Consider the following 17918-nt stretch of genomic DNA (forward strand, 5'->3'; position numbering starts at 1 on the left):
GCTCTGTGAGAGCAGACACTGTCTTGCTCACCATTGTATGCAGAGTGCCTAGCAAGGCCCGGCACATGCTCAGTGACTATTAATTGAATACTTAAAGGAAGACGAAGATGAATGAACAAATGCAGACACAGTCTCTTAGGTGGGCTATGCCATCAGGCGAGCCTAGAGTTCTACTGAAACATCCTTTGCCTAAACGTTCTATACCATTTAATGTTTTTGTTCCATGGTATCCAAGCCATCTTCTGATTAAAAAAAAGTGATTTTCTGACTTCTTCATACTGGAAGGGATGCAAATTCAACCACTAGTCATTGTATTTCCCTGTGTCATTTATTATATTGACATTTGGTTAGTATCTCTGTGACACGGGGATTAGGTGAACTCTCAGTCTCTGGGAAGATGGGCATCCGATTTCTGGTCCTCCATGATTGAGATTCAGACCCTGAAATATGGGACCTACTCATGATCTGAGATCCTCTGTAGCAGGAAGAGAAAACTGATGGATCATAAAAGCATCTGGCTACAGATCTATTTTGTTTATCCTTCATATTGCTGCTGTATTTTTATAAAACATTGGCTCTCAGGTCTCCAGAATTATATAATTATGTTCCTTAGGGTCATAACACAGTCCCAGCACTGGCTTATATACTGGCTCAAACATTATTCACTCACACAAAGATTCAGATTTTTGTCTTAAGAAATTGAGAGATCAGGGGCGCCTGGGTGGCACAGCGGTTAAGCGTCTGCCTTCGACTCAGGGCGTGATCCCGGCGTTATGGGATCGAGCCCCACATCGGGCTCCTCCTCTATGAGCCTGCTTCTTCCTCTCCCACTCCCCCTGCTTGTGTTCCCTCTCTCGCTGGCTGTCTCTATCGCTGTCAAATAAATAAAATCTTAAAAAAAGAAAAAAGAAAGAAATTGAGAGATCAGGACGCCTGGGTGGCTCAATCAGTTAAGTGTCTGCCTTCGTCTCAGGTCATGATCCCAGGGTCCTGGGATAAAGTCCTGCATTGTGCTCCTTGCTCAGGGGGAGCTTGCTGCTCCCTCTGCCTGCCACTCTCCCTGCTTGTGCTCTCTCTTTCTTTCTCTCTGTCTCTCTGACAAAGAAAGAGAGAGAAAGAAAGAGAGGAAGGAAGGAAAGGAGAAAGCAAGAAAGAAAAAGAGAGAAGAGAAAGAAAGAAAGAGAAAGAAAGAAAGAAAGAAAGAAAGAAAGAAAGAAAGAGAAAAGAGGAATGGAGGGAGGGAGGAGAGGGAGGGGGAGAGAGAGGAAAGAAAGAAAGAAGGAAAGAAAGAATGAAAGAAAAAGAAAGAAAGAAAAAGAAAGAAAGAAGGAAAGAAAAGAGATGGAAGAAGGAAGGGAGGAGGGAGGGGGAGAGAGAAAAAAAGAGAGGAAAGAAAGAAAAAAGAAAGAAAGAAAGAAGGAAAGAAAAAAAAAGAAAGAAGAAAGAAAGAAAGAAAGAAAGAAAGAAAGAAAGAAAGAAAGAAAGAAAGAAAGAAAGAAAAGGAAGGGAGAGAGACGTTGAGGGATCTTCCAACATGGGATCTATTTCATCCATGGCAACCATTAGCAGCTACTTGGAGTGCTGTCCCTGTTCATACCGATCTCTATTGTCTCTCAACCAAGAGGCTTCAGGTTAGTCGGTGTGTATCACTGGGCTTGAACTGTTGTTCTCATAAAGTGGACAGTGAGCTATTATATTGTGTCCATTTCACCCATGTACATTACCTGCCTGGCACGTGTCAGCACATGAATCTGAGAACCCCACTCTGCGGGGCAACTCTTTCGGTGTCCTTAGTAACAGCTGCCACTCACTGAGCCCTTATTACACGCCAAGTCCTGAACTAACAGTCTTTCATACATTATCTTTTTAATTCCCATAAAACCTTATGAGGTGAGTATGAGCTGTGATCTCCATTTTACAAGAGTGGAAGCTGAAGCTCGAAGATCTAAGTCATGCCCAAGATCATAAAACTTCTCACTGATGACACTGAGATTCAAACCTTAGCCTGCCTAGGTCCAAAGCTGGGACTTTTAAACTTTATATTACACCGCTTCCCTAACCAATAATCTGATAACAGTAGAATTACTGCCTCCACACAGTGTTTACTCCTCCATGGGGGGCAAATCCCAGGAACAGGGCTGAGCACAGCTCTGCCCTCGCCATGGCCCTTGGCGGACACCCACTGGGTGCCAGTGTCAGACCCAGCTATCGCTTTGTTGGCTCTGAGAGCTACAGCTCTGCTGGAGAGGGAGGGTGGGAGGTGCTGGGGTCACTGTGACTCGGGCAACAGCCCATTAATCACTGGCCCTGGTTTTGTGTGTGTGTAGCTGGGCTACGCCAGCGCTGTCCCAGGGCTGTCCCAGAACTCCTATAAAGGGGCTCGTGCCCTAGCCTCGCCTCTCTCAGACCTCTGAGATGGGCAGGCTGTTGCTGTGGATTGGTGAGTGTGGCAGGTCCCAGCCCCTACAACGTCACTCAGTCCAGGAGATACCGGGCTTCCTACGTTTGTCACCTCTCGAGTGCTTGAGAAGCAGCCACGGACTTGGGGGCTGGATTAGGTGGAGTTGGGATGGGACATAGTGAAGGGCCAGAGGGGCCCAGGCAGGAGTGATCTGAGCTGTGGTCCTCCTATCCAATAGTTACCCATTAAATATCTCTATGCCCAGTTCCACCTTGGACCAGTGGTATCAGAATCTCTAGGGGAGGAGCCGGAACATCACTACTTTTTATACTTGCAGCCAGGGTGAGAACCACTGGCCTAGAGCTTTTGCTGGGACTTCGAAGTCATCGTTGTCCCCGTGCTAAGCATGCGTGTACCCACGTGGTGTTTGTTGGGGGTAAATAGGGGCTTCAATAGCTCTGGCAACACTGGCTCAACTTAGAGGAAAAAGTGAACGCAGCGTGTCTCCATGTGTGCGTCTGTGTCTGGCTATGGGGCCCGGTTGGTGGGGGCGCTGGAGGACTGGAGGGGGGCTGGGGCATGTCACTCTGGGCAGACATGGGAATGTGAGTGTGATTCCATTCCTTGTTTCCTGCAGGGCTGGTTCTTGTGCTGAAGCAGTGCGATGGTAAGGAAATTGTGTCCTCCTCTCCAGAGCCGGGGAGCTTCTCGGGCTGAGAAGTGCTCTGTGTCGAGTGTCCCCTGAAGCCCCTCCCTGCCCCCCCCGCCACTCCTGTGTCCCAGGGATCATTGATTCCTGCTGCAGTTCAGCGGCAGGTTTTTTATTTATTTTTTTTTATTTTTATTTTTTTCAAAGATTTTATTTATTTATTCAACAGAGATAGAGACAGCCAGCGAGAGAGGGAACACAAGCAGGGGGAGTGGGAGAGGAAGAAGCAGGCTCATAGCAGAGGAGCCTGATGTGGGGCTCGATCCCATAACGCCGGGATCATGCCCTGAGCCGAAGGCAGACACCCAACCACTGTGCCACCCAGGCGCCCCAGCGGCAGGTTTTTTAGTCACCCACCACTTGTGTCGCTCTGTGTGCCAGGGTCCAGACTTGAGGATCCATTCTAATCAGGATTCCATAAGGCATTCTTTTCCCCTCTGGGGCCTCAGCAGTAGGGGCAGCGGGGGTGGGGGGGGGACAAGACCTCTGTGTCGCCTTGGGTTGTGTCTGCATGGGGGCTGTTCACAGTGCTCTGTGGAAGCCGATCCGTCCTGTCCCTTGGGCTCTGCCAGCTAATGCGTGTCCTCCCTTGCCAGGCGCTGCCCATAAACTGGTGTGTTATTTCACCAGTTGGGCGCAGGGGCGCCCCAGCCCTGCCTCCGTCTTGCCCCGGGACCTGGACCCCTTTCTCTGCACCCACCTGATATTTGCCTTTGCCTCAATGAACGACAATCAGATTGTTGCGAAGGACCCCCAGGATGAGATTACCTACCCAGAGTTCAACAAGCTCAAGCAGAGGTGTGTTCAAACTGTGCGTGGGGATCGTTTTTTCAGGTTTTACAGGCAGAAGAAAATTAATCCTGTGTCTCTCGGTACTCATCAACTCTCTTCCGGTTCTTCTGATCCTAGCCCCCTCTCAAGTGGGACTCGGGAGCATCCCTGCCTGAGAACTCCCTGTTGAGTAATACCCCGAGCTCATTCTTGCCTCCTTGACCTTGTGAGGCCCCGTTGCCTCTGCCTGGTACCCCCCCCCCCACCACCCGTCAAGCCAGTGGGGCGAGCTCATGTACTAATGCTGTTAGAATGCTTCAAGGAGAGCCTGCACATCACAGATGCCAGTATCTTTATTACCATTTGTCACCTGCACACACACACACACACACACACACACCCCGGGCAAATGACCCCCCCAAGGGAAGGAGCAGGGTCTCTAATAGGTTTGTATACCAGCAGCGAGGTGAGTGTCTTTGCACAGAGCTGGTGCCCAGGAAGTGCTTGCAGAAGTATTCCTATCCCCACAACTCCTGGCTTCTCTCCCTGTCCAGGGGGAGGTCTGTCTCTGCATGAATGGTGATTGATGGCCAAGGTAAAAATCTTTGTCACTTGATCACAGGCTCCCTGAGAGCAGGGAGCTTGTCTGTCTCACTCTCTGTTGTATCTCAATCGAGCATCTAAATCGATCAACCGCACATAGTAATTGCTCAATAAATATTTGTCGACTAAGAAAACAATGAAAAGAAACATTTTAGACTACTTTCTTTTTCTTTACGTGGGAGCGTCATGGGGATGTGGGGGCATTTTGTGGACTTTGGACAGCCTGGGGGGTCCTGGGTTGTGATGACCCATGGGTTGATTGTTCTCCATCTTCCTTTCTTTTCTTCCCTGTGCTTTGGTCTGCTCTTCTCTCTCCCTCCCTCCGCCCGCCTTCCCCTTTCACTTCTCCTCCCTCCCCCTCTACTTTCCACTGTTCCCCAGGGACCACTGGAGTGGGGCCCCAGCTTACCTCCCTCTTTCCCACATCACAGGAATGGGGAGCTGAGAACACTGCTGTCCATCGGTGGGTGGAACTTCGGTACATCCAGGTGAGACTCTGCAGCCCCTCCCTGCTGCTTGAATTCCCCGTCCCTGGGTATTTAGCCCCCGGTGCCGGGAGGGCCTTCTCAGAAGGGTTGACCTGCCTTCCTTTCCTCCAGCCCTACCGTGTGCCCTCCCCAGGGTGCTTACCAAGGGGCTTTGTGGGGGCTTGTGGTTCTGCAGAAAGCCTTCCTTCCTCGCCTCACCCTGGGTCTCCTGCAGGTTCACCAATATGCTGTCCACATTATCCAACCGGGAAAGGTTTATTGATTCGGTTATATCCCTCCTGAGGAAACATAAGTTTGATGGTCTGGACCTCTTCTTCCTGTACCCTGGACTGAGGGGCAGCCCCAAGAGTGACCGGTGGAGTTTTCTCCTCTTAATTGAAGTAAGGCCAAGTCTGGCAGCTCCAGGATCTGGCAATGATTCTGCTTTTATCCTAGCTGGGCTCGTGGCACAGGGGTGGCAGAAGGCCAGGGACAGGGGCAGGAGAGTGGTAGAAGAATGTTCGTTGACTACCATCATCTTAGAAGTGCCAGGCGTATCCAGGTCCTGGTCCAGCCCTGCAGCCCAGGTGATGCCTGTCCTGTGCAAATGCCTAGCCTCCCTCGGGCAAGCAGTCTGCAGCCTGTGCTCCTGACCCTGCCCACCACCCCTCTACCCCTCTATTAAGTCACTTACTATGGTGGCTCAAGGCCACCTCTCTCAGGAGCCTGGGTGCAGGGCCTGTGTCTGACTCAAGGAGCTCTGTAAATGAAGCTTTCCTGGCTGATACTTTCTGTTCCTGACTTCTTGGTCTGGGTCTCTGCGTCTGCCTCTTTCTTGGCAGGAGCTCCTGTTCGCCTTCCGGAAGGAGGCCCTACGCGCTGGGCGTCCCAGGCTGCTGCTCTCTGCTGCTGTCTCTGGGGATCCACACATCATTCAAACAGCTTACGATGTGCGCTCTCTAGGAAGGTGAGTGCATGCTGCCTGGTGGGGCAGGACATCGGAGGGAAGGAGGCTGGTGGCGCTCAGAACCGCAGCGCTGCCGAAACCCGCCCCTGAGTTCTCCGCGTCCAGGGGCTAGTTGGGGGGCCAGCCAAGGGCCATGGCAGGGACAAGGGTTAGCGCCACGTAGCCTGGGATTTCTTTAGGAGATCAGAGGGAGGTGCGGAAGCAGTCCCCACAGTCACGTCGTCTTGGGTAGGGTGTCCTGCAGAGACCTTTGCTGGGTCTCACGGGGAACATACCCTGGACCTGGCCTCTGCCATCCTAGGGGACAGCTGTAGACATGCGCTGTGCTGCCCACGGCTGGCATCAGAGGCAGAGGAATCGGCAGTCACTGCCCCAAATACAAAATGAGGTATGGCCAGCCAGGCCTAGCTTTCCGAGCACGGGTCTCTGTGCAAAAGTTACAAAGCTGAACAAAGAATAGCTCATAACTTGCTCTTCCTGGACATGCCGGCTCTGGGCTAATTTTCTCAAACCTCGAGAACGGAGTATTTACAGATGAGAAGCTGAGGCCGATGCAGAATGAAAGAGAGGACGGGGTGTGTCTGTGTGTGAAGACACCAGGGAGCTGGGTTTCCATGTGGGGGCAGCAGGGAGAGACCCCGTGGGGCATAGAGGCAGTCAGCATTGTTCTTACTAGAAGGCAGGACTGAGGGAGTCCGACCGTGGGGCGGCTGGGTGACCTTAGGCAAGGTAGTGAGCGTGTCAGAGTCTCGGCGTCTTCAGCTCTAAAATTTAGTTATTGAAATTAAATGACGGAGTCCTTGTACACCTTGGTGCCCATGACTGGTAAGTGCTCACTGACATTTGTTCATTCTGAAAGTGTTCTGGAAGCCATGGTTTCACTGGTGCCTTGAAGGCTGGAGGACAGAAGCTCTGTAGCTGCCGTGGGGCAGTGCTGCCTTCCTCATGACCGTTTATGCCACCTGTGAGCACTGGGGTTGGGCACGGCTGTTTCCTTTTTTAAATTTTCAAAAAATATTTTATTTATTTATTTGAGAGAGAGAAAGTGAGTGTAAGCACGAGCAGGGGGTGAGCAGGAGTCCGACTGGACTCGATCCCAGGACCCCAAGATCATGACCTGAGCTGAAGGCAGATGCTTACCTGACTGAGGCTCCCCGGCGCCCCACGAATGTGTTTTCTTGTCTGACTGCTGCCTACTTCCATGGAAGCTGTCAGGATGGCATGGGTCCTGATGTTCCTTGTCGGCTGTGTGCTGCGGTGGCCCATTTCAAGCAGATGGCGCAGACAGGCAGGCAGCCTGGGCTGAAATGGGAGGGAAGCTTATGCGGCCAGTGCACAACTAGTTCGCTGGTTAGTCATCTGGTGATCTGACTTGAAAATCTAGTTAGCCCAACCTGCATGTCTCCTCCTCTCGCCCTCGCAGACTCCTGGATTTCATCAATGTCTTGTCTTACGACTTTCATGGAAGCTGGGAAAAGTTCACAGGGCACAATAGCCCCCTGTTCTCTCTGTCTGGAGACCCCAGCTCTTCGGTAAGGAAAGACCTCGAGGGGCCCAGACACCTGCCCTGAGCCCAGGCTGTCGGCCCTCAGTAACACGGAGGGATTTGTGGTCTTCCTACATACAGGCACATGCCATGAATTACTGGCGAAAGCTCGGGGCACCCCCAGAGAAGCTCCTCATGGGATTCCCCACCTACGGACGTACCTTTTGCCTCCTCAAAGCCTCTAAGAATGGACTGCAGGCCGAAGCTGTGGGACCCGCGTCTCCGGGAAAGTACACCAAGCAAGCTGGCTTCTTGGCTTATTATGAGGTGACGGGAGTAGGGATGTCTGTCTATTAGGGCTTCTTCATCCTGGGCCAGGGCAAGAGCAAGGACAACCAGGCAGAGGCAAGGCTGAGGGCTGGAGACAGGACAAAGAAGTGGTTGACCAGCGCAAGAGAAATCCACTATCTGAGATATTTCCTTTTTCTTCAGCGGAAGGTATTTCAGTCCCTTGTAAGGCATGAGGGGCTGGGTGGAGTCCAAGTGGAGGGGGACCCCTCAAAAGAATCTTAACTGTTATACAAGTCAATCCTGACTTACGACTCTCTGGCCTAAATAAAAATAATAATATTTGAAATATGTATAATTTCAAACGTTTGCAAAAGTAAAAAAATAAGATAACCTCCTCCCCCCCTCCCCCACTACCACCTACCCCTCACCAGCTTCAATCACTAACCACTCCTGGCCCATTGTATTTCATCTTCGCTCCCCGACTCCCCTCCCTTCCACTACTAGATTATTCTGAAGCCATTCCAAGACATTCCCTCCTACAGAGTCTTTCTTCTTACCCCAGTTCCATTCCCTTATTCTCCATCTCAACAAAGCTTACTACTGAGTGGAGGAAAGAGACATGGACTGAAGGGACTATTAAACACAAGAGAGGACAATAAGAGACACAGGGGGTGTGACTTAGGGATCTGGAAAGGTCTCACAGAGCAGAGCTTTGGAGCGCAGGAAGAATCCTGATGGGCAGGAATGGTAAGAGGGAAGGGCCCCGCAGGCAGAGGGCAGCAGGTACTGGGGCACATAGTGTGTGTGGGTGCTGTAGGTACGAGTGGAAGCGCAGGGTCTCCCCAGTCTCTGCTCTGTGCTGGCTGGCTGGAGATGTTTTCCTGCTAAGCCAGCGAAGCATGGTTACGAGTCATGGCATGGTGGAAATAATGTTCTTGAAGGGCATTACAGGGCAAAGAGATGTTGATAGAACCTTTAAAGAACCAAAAAGAGGAAGAAAGGAAAGAAAAAAGGCCTCAGACATAAGCTTCTGCAACTGGCTTGAACGCTTCGACTTCTTTGTGGCATCTGGTTTCTAGCACAAGGCCGGGCACCCAGCAGACACTCAGATGCTCAACTGATTGTAGCAACCCAGTTCTCCCTACCTTTGAGAACTCGAAATTTATTAGAGGCTCACAAGCTAGTTTGAGAACTACCGAGANTGGGCCCTTCCTGCTGATTTCTAATGAAGAGAGGAGAGGTTTGTTTATGGTAACTTCTTTGGAAGAGATACAGGTGTGGTCAAGGTCAGATAGGTTACCGTTAGTAGCTTGGCATTGGCATTATTTAGCAAAGCCTGATTTGGCATCTAAGGATGTCAGCCACTCCTTGGCAGACATTAGAGAAAGGACCGTGTTCTAGTAGGAATTTGTTCAGGAAAGAGAGAAGGTCTTCCGTGAGGGGCTTCCCACTCCCTCTTTGGTCTGCATCTTCTCCCTCCCTGGGGAGGGATCCTTGGATTCTTTACCACTGGGAAAAGAGCAGTGTGCCTGCTGGTGATTCTCTCCCTGGCACTTCCCAGAACTAACCTGGTGATCCTCCTGGTAGATTTGCTCCTTTCTCCGGAGAGCGACAAAGCGCTGGATTGATTTTCAGCATGTCCCATATGCCTACAAGGGGAAGGAGTGGGTTGGCTATGATGATGCCATCAGCTTCAATTATAAGGTAAGACCCCGGTCCTTTCTTCCTCCAGCATATTGTTTCCTTCTGACTCCCATGAGGCTCTTATCTGTACAATGTATGTGTGTGTGTGTGTGTGTGTGTGTGTGTGTGTGTGTACTGGGTGGAGGATAAAAAGGTGAGGTTGCCCAGATCAGGTGAGTCTCAGCCATACCTGACCTACCTGGGATTTCCTAATCCCGTCCATGTAACACTCTCCTTTTGAAGAGAAGGAATCTCAGTTTTGAGGGGAGACATGACTTCTCTCAGTTTACCCAGATTTTTGGCAACAGTTTCTTCTTCTCTGTTTGGACCAGATAATTTCGTAACAGATAAATACCAATATGAGGTAGGTCATGCTAAGCCCTCCATGAATATCACTGGTGTGTGTCAGGGTAGGAGAGTCAGGGAGGGCTTCCTGAGGGAGGTGAACAGCAGGAGGAAGCAATGACACGGGGAGAGGTTCGATGGGTACTGAAAGCTCATTCAAAGTACGTTCAAAGAAGAGTTTGGGTGGGGCGGAGAATTTTTGTAAAGTGTAAGAGAAAGCAGTAAAGTGCAGGTCAGTTTATAGAGGGACTTGAATGCTGGTGAAGGTATTTGGCCCTCTTCTTGCAGGCATTTTAAGGCAAAATCGGATATCTGAGCAGGCATATGTCCTGCAAGTTTGAAACCTTTAGAACTTCACTGTGACCACCGCTTCCCCCCTGTGCAAGCAATGTTGAAGGACGGTGAGCAGGGCAGGTTTCTATAGACATGCTTTGGTGATTTCTGAACCTGCCTCTACTTTGGAATCACCCGAGACTTGATAAATGTAGAAAGTCTTGGCTCCACCCCAAATATTTAGCAGGTCTTAGAAAGAATCTGGAAAGTGTTCTTAGTATGTCCCCATGTGATCCTGCTGGAACCAGTCTGGCATTTTGGAAGCTCTAAGGAACGTGGAGGTGTGCAGGGAAGGTAATGAGGGTCTGGACTAGGTGGATGGAAAAGGAGGTAATTTTCGAGTGAGAAATTGTCAGGACTTGGCAACTGCCTGATTACTGGGGCTTATTAGAAGTCACAGTCTCGGGGTGCCTGGGTGGCTCCGTCGTTAAGCGTCTGCCTTTGGCTCAGGGCGTGATCCCAGGGTCCTGGGATCGAGCCCCTCATCGGGCTCCCTCCTCCTCTGGGAGCCTGCTTCTTCCTCTCCCACTCCCCCTGCTTGTGTTCCCTCTCTCGCTGGATGACTCTCTCTCTGTTAAATAAATAAATAAAATATTGAAAAAAAAAAGAAGTCACAATCTCCTCTACTATAGGTGATGTAGAAGCGACAGGTGTCAGGTGTTCTTTGGGGGGAAATTTGGGGTAGAAAGCACCAGAGAGGACAGCATTCACCGTGTACCTCTTCCGCATATCACTGGGTCAAGCCTGCTGCCGGGAGAGAGGTAGAGAGCATGGCTTTCAGCCTCCAGGACCTCTGGTCCCTCTAGTTTGGGACCAGAAGACACACTGCACCTTGCAGAGCTAGAAGGGGACAGAGCCCTGTGTGAGGGTGATTAAGGGATTTCATCACGGAATCCCAGAGCTGAAAGAAACCTTAGAGACCATCATTGGGAGATAATTATCCCTGAATTTCTCCAGTGTTCCTGCACCGTCTGGGCATTCTGAGCAAAGGAAGCAGACCAGCTCTAATAAAAATAGAAAACTGCCTTTCCTCCTCCCCCAGAGCCTTCGCTGACATTCAGAGATTAGAGGTCTCTCCCCAGACAGGACTTGTCTGCATTCCAGTGAAGCTCTCAATCTTTCCAGAGGGGACGAGGGTCTGATTTGCGAGCTGTCCTAGATGAGCTCAAGTCTCGTGATTTTGGGATCCTTCTCCTTCACGTGCAGGTGACTGTTTGGCCTTCGCCGTGTCATTCTCCGGGCAACTGGGGCCTGGGGACCAAAGTCAAGGTGCTATTCTGACTGTTGTGCTGCTGTGAGTAATAACGGTCCGTTCTCTGATGCAGAGATCGTGAGCGCGCGCATGCGTACACATGACTCCGGCAGGCCAGCTTGTTCGTTTGTAAGCAGGATAAAAACTCGAATCTTCACAGTTTCAGCTGAACTCTATTTGGGTCCCTCCTTTTTATTTTACATTTGGGGCAAGTAAATCTCAGAAAGGAGCCAACTCATTTGGCCAACTCATGCAGCTGTGTGGATGTGCTGGGGTCTCTCTCTTCCATCGACCGTGACAGAGAACGCTAGCAAAGCAGTAGCGGGACCTGGGTTTGAGTCTAAACCCTGCCACGTCGTTATATCTGAGATTTTAGAAATCATGGACAGAAACCTTTATTTTCTTATCTGTGAATGTCGTTTCTCTCTTCTTTGTAGCATCGCTGTGAGATAAGTTATATGGAAGTGATTTCAAAGTAATATAGCGATATCTCTGATTGACAATGATGATAATAGCGACTAGCATTGAGATCTTGGTGAAACAGTTTTTAATATTTATGAACATTTCCTAGGTGCAAGGTATTGCTGCAAACATTTCACAGGTAGGAACTCCTTTTTTTTTTAATCTGTATTTAAAATTGTGGCAAAATATACACAACATAAAATCTGCCATTTAACCCATTTTTAGGCATCCAGATCAGTAGCACTTAGCGCATTCATATCTTCGTGTAACTATCACCACCTTCCATCTCCAGAACTTTCTAATCTTCCCAGACTGAAACCCCATCCCTGTCTCCCCCAGCCCCTGGTAATCAGTGCTCTGCTTTCCATTTACACGAACCGGACTACTCCAAATACCTCCTGTGAGTGGAATCATACAGTATTTGTTCTTTCGTGACTGGCTTCTTGCACTCAGTGTAATGTCTTCGAGGTCCATCCATGCTGTAGCATGTATATGGAGGAATTCTTTGGACCCTAAAAATGTTGGAAATATTACTATCCCCTTTTTACAAATGAGGCAACTAAGACACATAAGGTTTTTGTTGTTGTTTTTTGCTTTTAATATTTTATTTATTTATTTGAGAGAGAGAGAGAGAGCACAAACAGGGGGGAGGGGTAGAAGGAGAGGGAGAAGTAGGCTCCCGCTAAGCAGGAAGCCCCATGCGGGACTCAATCCCAAGACCCTGGGACCATGACCTGAGCGGAAGGCAGACGCTTAACCAAATGAGCCACCCAGGTATCCAAAGACACATAAGGTTTGTGTGACCTTTTCAAGATCCCTCAGCTAGGAAGTGGTAGAGGTCGGATTCAAACACAGGCTCTGCTGCTCCTGTAGTGTTTCCGAGGGTCCATCTTCAGTGTTTTCCCGTTGTACCCAGTCTGGGGTACAGGTTGACTGACTACTACATTTTCAGGCCATGTTCATAAAGAGAGAGCATTTTGGGGGAGCCATGGTGTGGACATTGGACCTGGATGACGCCAAGGGCACTTTCTGTGGCACTGGCCCTTTCCCCCTTGTCAGCAAGTTGAATAGTCTCCTGGTGCAGACTGGTGAGTAGTTATGGCCTGGAACTGGGGTTGGAAGTTGTATAACCAGGCTGAGGCTGGGTCCCTTCTGTTAGATCTGAAGGCTTTGGTGAGGCAGCATGACATCAAGGGAAGAGAATAAACTTTGATGTCAGGACAATCTATTTGCTGGGTTTAGAGCCGCGCTCCATGTGACTCCTCTGAGCTTTGGTTTCCCTATCTATAAAATGGGAATGATCCTCACACTCATGACATTATTACAAGAACTAAATGAGATAAGGAATTAAAACTACTGGTTCATAGTTTGTGTTCAATATGGGTCAGTTTATTTCTCTGCTGCTTCCTCTTGTTTTCATGGGACAAGGGCCAGAAAAGGAAGTCAGATTTCTCTTGACATCTCTTTGATAGTAGAGATTGCCCTGGTGTTTAGGAGACGGAACCTGGCATGCTGGAGCTGAAACATCCTTTGAGATGATTTATGACCTTCATTTTACAGACTAAGAAACGGGCTCAGAAAGCTAACACTGCTACTCAGGGACAGAGATGAGACTCCAACCCAGTTCTTTACAAAATGCTGTCTAGAGTGGCCCCCTTGTTCTTGGTGTTGTTCCTAGTGCCCCCTACAATGGGGGACACAGGAGGTTTCTGTTATTAGGCCTTGGGGGCAGCAAGGTCTGGCTGAATGTGCAGTGAGGTCAAAGTGTAGCCTTAAGCATAGAAAACTGGCAAGCTCCCTGGGGTCATTCACCAGAAATGTAGTAAGTCTGCCAAGTGCCCATGGATGTCTGGAGTCACGTTAACATGATGGAGTGAAGGAGCAGGGCTTCTATGCAGTGGGCTTTTATTTATGCCCTCAAGTGGGTGTATTATGAAATCCTTCAACTCTGGATTTGGGAGCAGGTACTTCAGCCCAGGAGTGGTTGTAGTCCTGCCAGTAATTAATAGGATGGGAAGGAAGCAGTAGGCATCTCATCCTGTTCTGATGATTTTCTCTAGAGTTCATCTCAACTCCTTCACCAAAATTTTGGCTCTCAACTGCTATGAATGCTCCAAGAACTGGCCCTGAAAGGCCAAGTATAACCAAGTCTCCAGCCATTAATACCCATAGAAAGTCTCAAAATACAACTACAAGCCACAGAGGTGGGATTATGACCCCTACGAGGGAAACTAAGTCCTTTGGAAAGCACACTGTTGCTATGGAAGGGAGGACTGAGACCCTTGGAGAGACTTCTATGATTCCTAATTATCTTTGGACCACTGGAGGAAAGATCAAGCCCCTTGGAAAGAGGGCTATAACCCCTGAAATGATGACTATCCCCTCTGGAAAGATGGCAGTCACTCCTGATGGGCAGACCAAGACTCTTAGAGGAGAGAATTTGACTTCTGAGGTGGACACTGATCCCCTGTGGGATTATGCTCATCTTCAGTTGGAAGCTGAAAGCAGGAGACCATCCTCAGGGCCTGTCATCTAACACCAAGACACATTCCTCCTGCTTTTGACAACCCCTGTGTTCCCATTAATGGAAACGATCCTTCTGTCAACTTGATGACCCTTCCAACAAGCACTCTCTCTCTAAAAAAAGAAAACCCAGAAAATTCTGCTGTGGGTCAAGGAGCCTAAACTCTGTTGAAGGCAGAAGCTGGGGAAAGCCCTTGTGTTTTCTTGTAGGTCCCCTGACGGGAGCTGCTTTTACTCAGACATTCATAAACCATACATGGGTATGACCAGGCCCCAAGGCCAGTGAGATCATTTCTTTTCTGTCGAATAAACTAGAAACACAAGAATTTATCGGAGTCCTCTGGAGTTCTTTTCTTGAAATGACCTGTGCAATGCAGTTGTCAGCTTCTGCCTTTCAAGTGTACTTTCCCCTACTGCTTTTTTTGGAAGGAAGGAGTTTGTGTCTAGCCCATGCCGATATTTTCCAATGTGGATTATGTGTTTCCCTCTCTGTCTTGCACAACTACTCCCCTCATGGGTTGTCAGAGACAGAATCTCTTCCAGCTCAGTTTCCCAGCATCCTCTAATTTCATTCCAGTGTAACAACTGCTCCCGCGAATATATAACTACTCTTGCTAAGGTCACTGGTGATGCCCATGCTGTTCCTTGCAGTGGCCAAGTCTCAGTCCCAACCTTTCTTGAGGCAGCAGCAGCATTGACACACTTGGTCACTTTGTTGTCCTTGATGCTCTTTCTTCACTGTGCTTCCAGCTTTTGTTTTTATCTGACTGGTCATTCCTTCACAGTGTTCTATGTTGATTTCTCCTCTCATTCCTGATCGCTTAATGTTGGGGAGCTCCAAGTCTCTCCTCTGGTCTCTTTTCTTCTATATTTACGTTCACGCTCTTGGTGTTCTCATCTAAGCACATCACTTAAACAACAACTGTAATATTGTCAAGAGAACAAAAGCACAAAAGAACATCTATAGTAGGCTATCTTTCATTTAAGAAAAAAAGGAAACAGAAAATACACGTGTCTGCTCATTTGTGCACAGAGTAATACAGAAAGGATAAACATGGAAATAATGAGATTGGTATCTGTAGGAGTTGAGTGGGGATGGGGTGGAAATAATGGGAGATTGGGGACAGGGGACCGGGGGGGGGCTGATACTTACCTGAGTACTAATATTTGCGTAATTCTGACTTTTAGAATGATGAAAATGCTTCACATGATCCATAAAAATAAATTAAATCAACTCAAAATTGAAATACAAAGAGTAACACATGTATTTAACTGTATTAAAAAGACAGCAACAACATAATCACGTTGAAGGGATAGGGAAGGAAAGAACAAACCTTAGTTACTTTGGACAATAGTATTTTGCCTCTATATTAAAGGGTTAAAGACAAAAGGAACTGTGGAAAATGCAGTACTCTGGCAAATTTGCTGTTTATAGGTATATAAGTTAGCAATTTTGAAACTGTCTTATGTGTATTCCAGAATTAAACACAGAAAGAAACATACTGTGCATAAGAAGAGCCATGTTTCTCACAGCCAGAGAAATAGTTATAGATAGGAAAAAAGGAAAGGCAAGAATGAACCCTGGGGTGTTGGATTCAGAAGTATCAGCAGGAAATCATGATTTTAAAAGTATATATGGATTGGTTGATATAGAAATTGATATAGAAATATATGTATCCACAAATATATTTCCTGCTTTCACCACTGGAAAGGTCTAGAGCAATGATATCCAAATAGACCCTGTACCTTGAACAGACGGTCCCCGAGCACTCCTTGAATAACTGGGGATGGAAGCCTGTGTATCCTGCTACCCTCTTCCCTCTCCTGGTAGATAATTCTGAGTGGAAGGCACTGTGCTGAGCACAGTGGGTGGTATTTCAGGACCCAGGCTTCTACAGGACTCCAAACTCTAGTGGGAGAGAGAAGAAAAGTAGTCAAATGATTGGCTTCTGATAGAAACGAGAGGTTGCTCTGTGCTTCACAGACATGTCATCTCAGGCTGAGGAAGCAGAATCAGAGAGCTTATGTACTAATGTCTCGCTGCAAAAAAGACTTGGTAAGCACAGTAAGACAGCTTGCAGTGTTAAGGGATTGACAAGAAGTCAGAGGCACAGATGTGTGAGGGACAAGTCCCAGGAACAGCTGGCAGGTTGGACGTGGGTCGACAAGGGGGCAGGATGCAGGCTTAATGGGCACGACCAATGAGCAGGCACCAGTTGTCTCCACACAGGAAAGTAAGTTGTGGACATGATGTTAGGAGCTTTTGTCACTTTCTCGTTGGACGTTAGAAGAGTCCCATAATGAGAGACTAAGGACTATGAGAAACAAACTGAGGGCCTCAGAGGGGAGGGGGTGGGGGAATGGGATAGACTAGTGATGGTTAGTAAAGAGGGCACGTATTGCATGGTGCAGTGGGTGTTTAATGCAACTAATGAATCATCGAACTTTACATCGGAAACCGGGGATGTACTGTATGGTGACTAACATAATATAATAAAAAAACATTAAAAAATAATAAATAAATAAATAAATAAATAAATAAATAAATAAATAAATACATTAAAAAAAAAGAAGAGTCCCATAAGTTTCCAAAACCTTGTTTTTGTGAAGTTAGGAATGTTGCCACCAGGGGGCAGCAACGTACAGGGTTACATTTTCTATGCAGGCAGCAGACAACTAGGAGAGTGGAAGAAAAGCAATTAGAATCCCTTCCTACAGAAAATTAAGTCACACATACATCTCTGTCATTATCGTTAAAGCTGATGCCTTTGAGCACATTAGGCAGAGAGAGCGTGAACACCCCAGGCTTGGAGGAGGAGGCTGTGCTGAGATACAGGTTGAGTCCAGGCAAACAGGACTTGAAGTCCCAGCTCTGCCTTTGATTAACTATGTGATCACGGGGAAGTTAGATCAGCTCCTAAGGTTGTTACAGGGGTTCCATGAAATATGTGCCTGGTCCAAGGTCGATAAGTGGGAGTTGTAGTTATAAGCTTATCTTCTGTAGACCTTCCAGTTTCCCTCTAATAATTTCTTTCTATAAAGAAACATTAAATCGTGCATATGACACTGGAAACTCTTTGGGTTTGTGCCTAGCTCAAAGGCTTCAAGGTAGATTCATGACAACGTTCCAGTAACTTCTCTCATGCCTGCAGCAACTTTACCTAGGGAATCATTTTGTAAACTGGCCTCTTTCACCACATGCTTCTAGAAGGCTACAATCTAGAAACTAGTAACATAGAAGGCATTACGGGTGTCATTCCCTTGATTAAAGCAAATTAATGGCTCCTTACTGCTTAAGGAATGAAGTCCATGTTACTTAGCATGGCATATGAGGTCCACCTCACCATCCAGCCCCGCCCGTGTAGACACCTGGTACTGGGCTCCAGGACATTTATCCAGATGCTCCAGGGTGTGCTCCACCAGGATAAGGTTCAGTAATAAATACTTTGATGGAATAGAAGTTAAAACACTGTGGATATTGAATACATGCTGCTTTAGTATAGTTTCATAGAATCAAGAGTATTCTTATTTTAGCATTACAGTCTTTTCTACTGCAATGGAATCCTGAAAAGAAAATAATTTTCCAGAGCTAATTGTCATGATGAGGACGGTAGAGACCCAGTAC

General features: G+C 48.0%; 1 protein-coding gene across 1 annotated transcript; it reads left to right on the plus strand.

The window, feature by feature from the left end:
• The first annotated feature begins 1412 nt into the window (after positions 1-1412).
• OVGP1 (oviductal glycoprotein 1) lies at positions 1413-14585 on the plus strand. The gene is given in 12 exon segments (XM_008704068.2): positions 1413-2440; positions 3039-3068; positions 3707-3908; positions 4916-4972; positions 5187-5352; positions 5794-5918; positions 7342-7450; positions 7546-7731; positions 9283-9399; positions 12723-12858; positions 13831-14301; positions 14304-14585. Coding segments are annotated over 12 exon segments (1776 nt in total). The 5' UTR covers positions 1413-2415; the 3' UTR covers positions 14456-14585.
• Positions 14586-17918: the final 3333 nt, after the last annotated feature.

Source organism: Ursus maritimus, unplaced genomic scaffold (genome assembly GCF_017311325.1).
Source record: "Ursus maritimus isolate PB19 unplaced genomic scaffold, ASM1731132v1 scaffold_12, whole genome shotgun sequence".
Classification (NCBI taxonomy): Eukaryota; Metazoa; Chordata; class Mammalia; order Carnivora; family Ursidae; genus Ursus; species Ursus maritimus.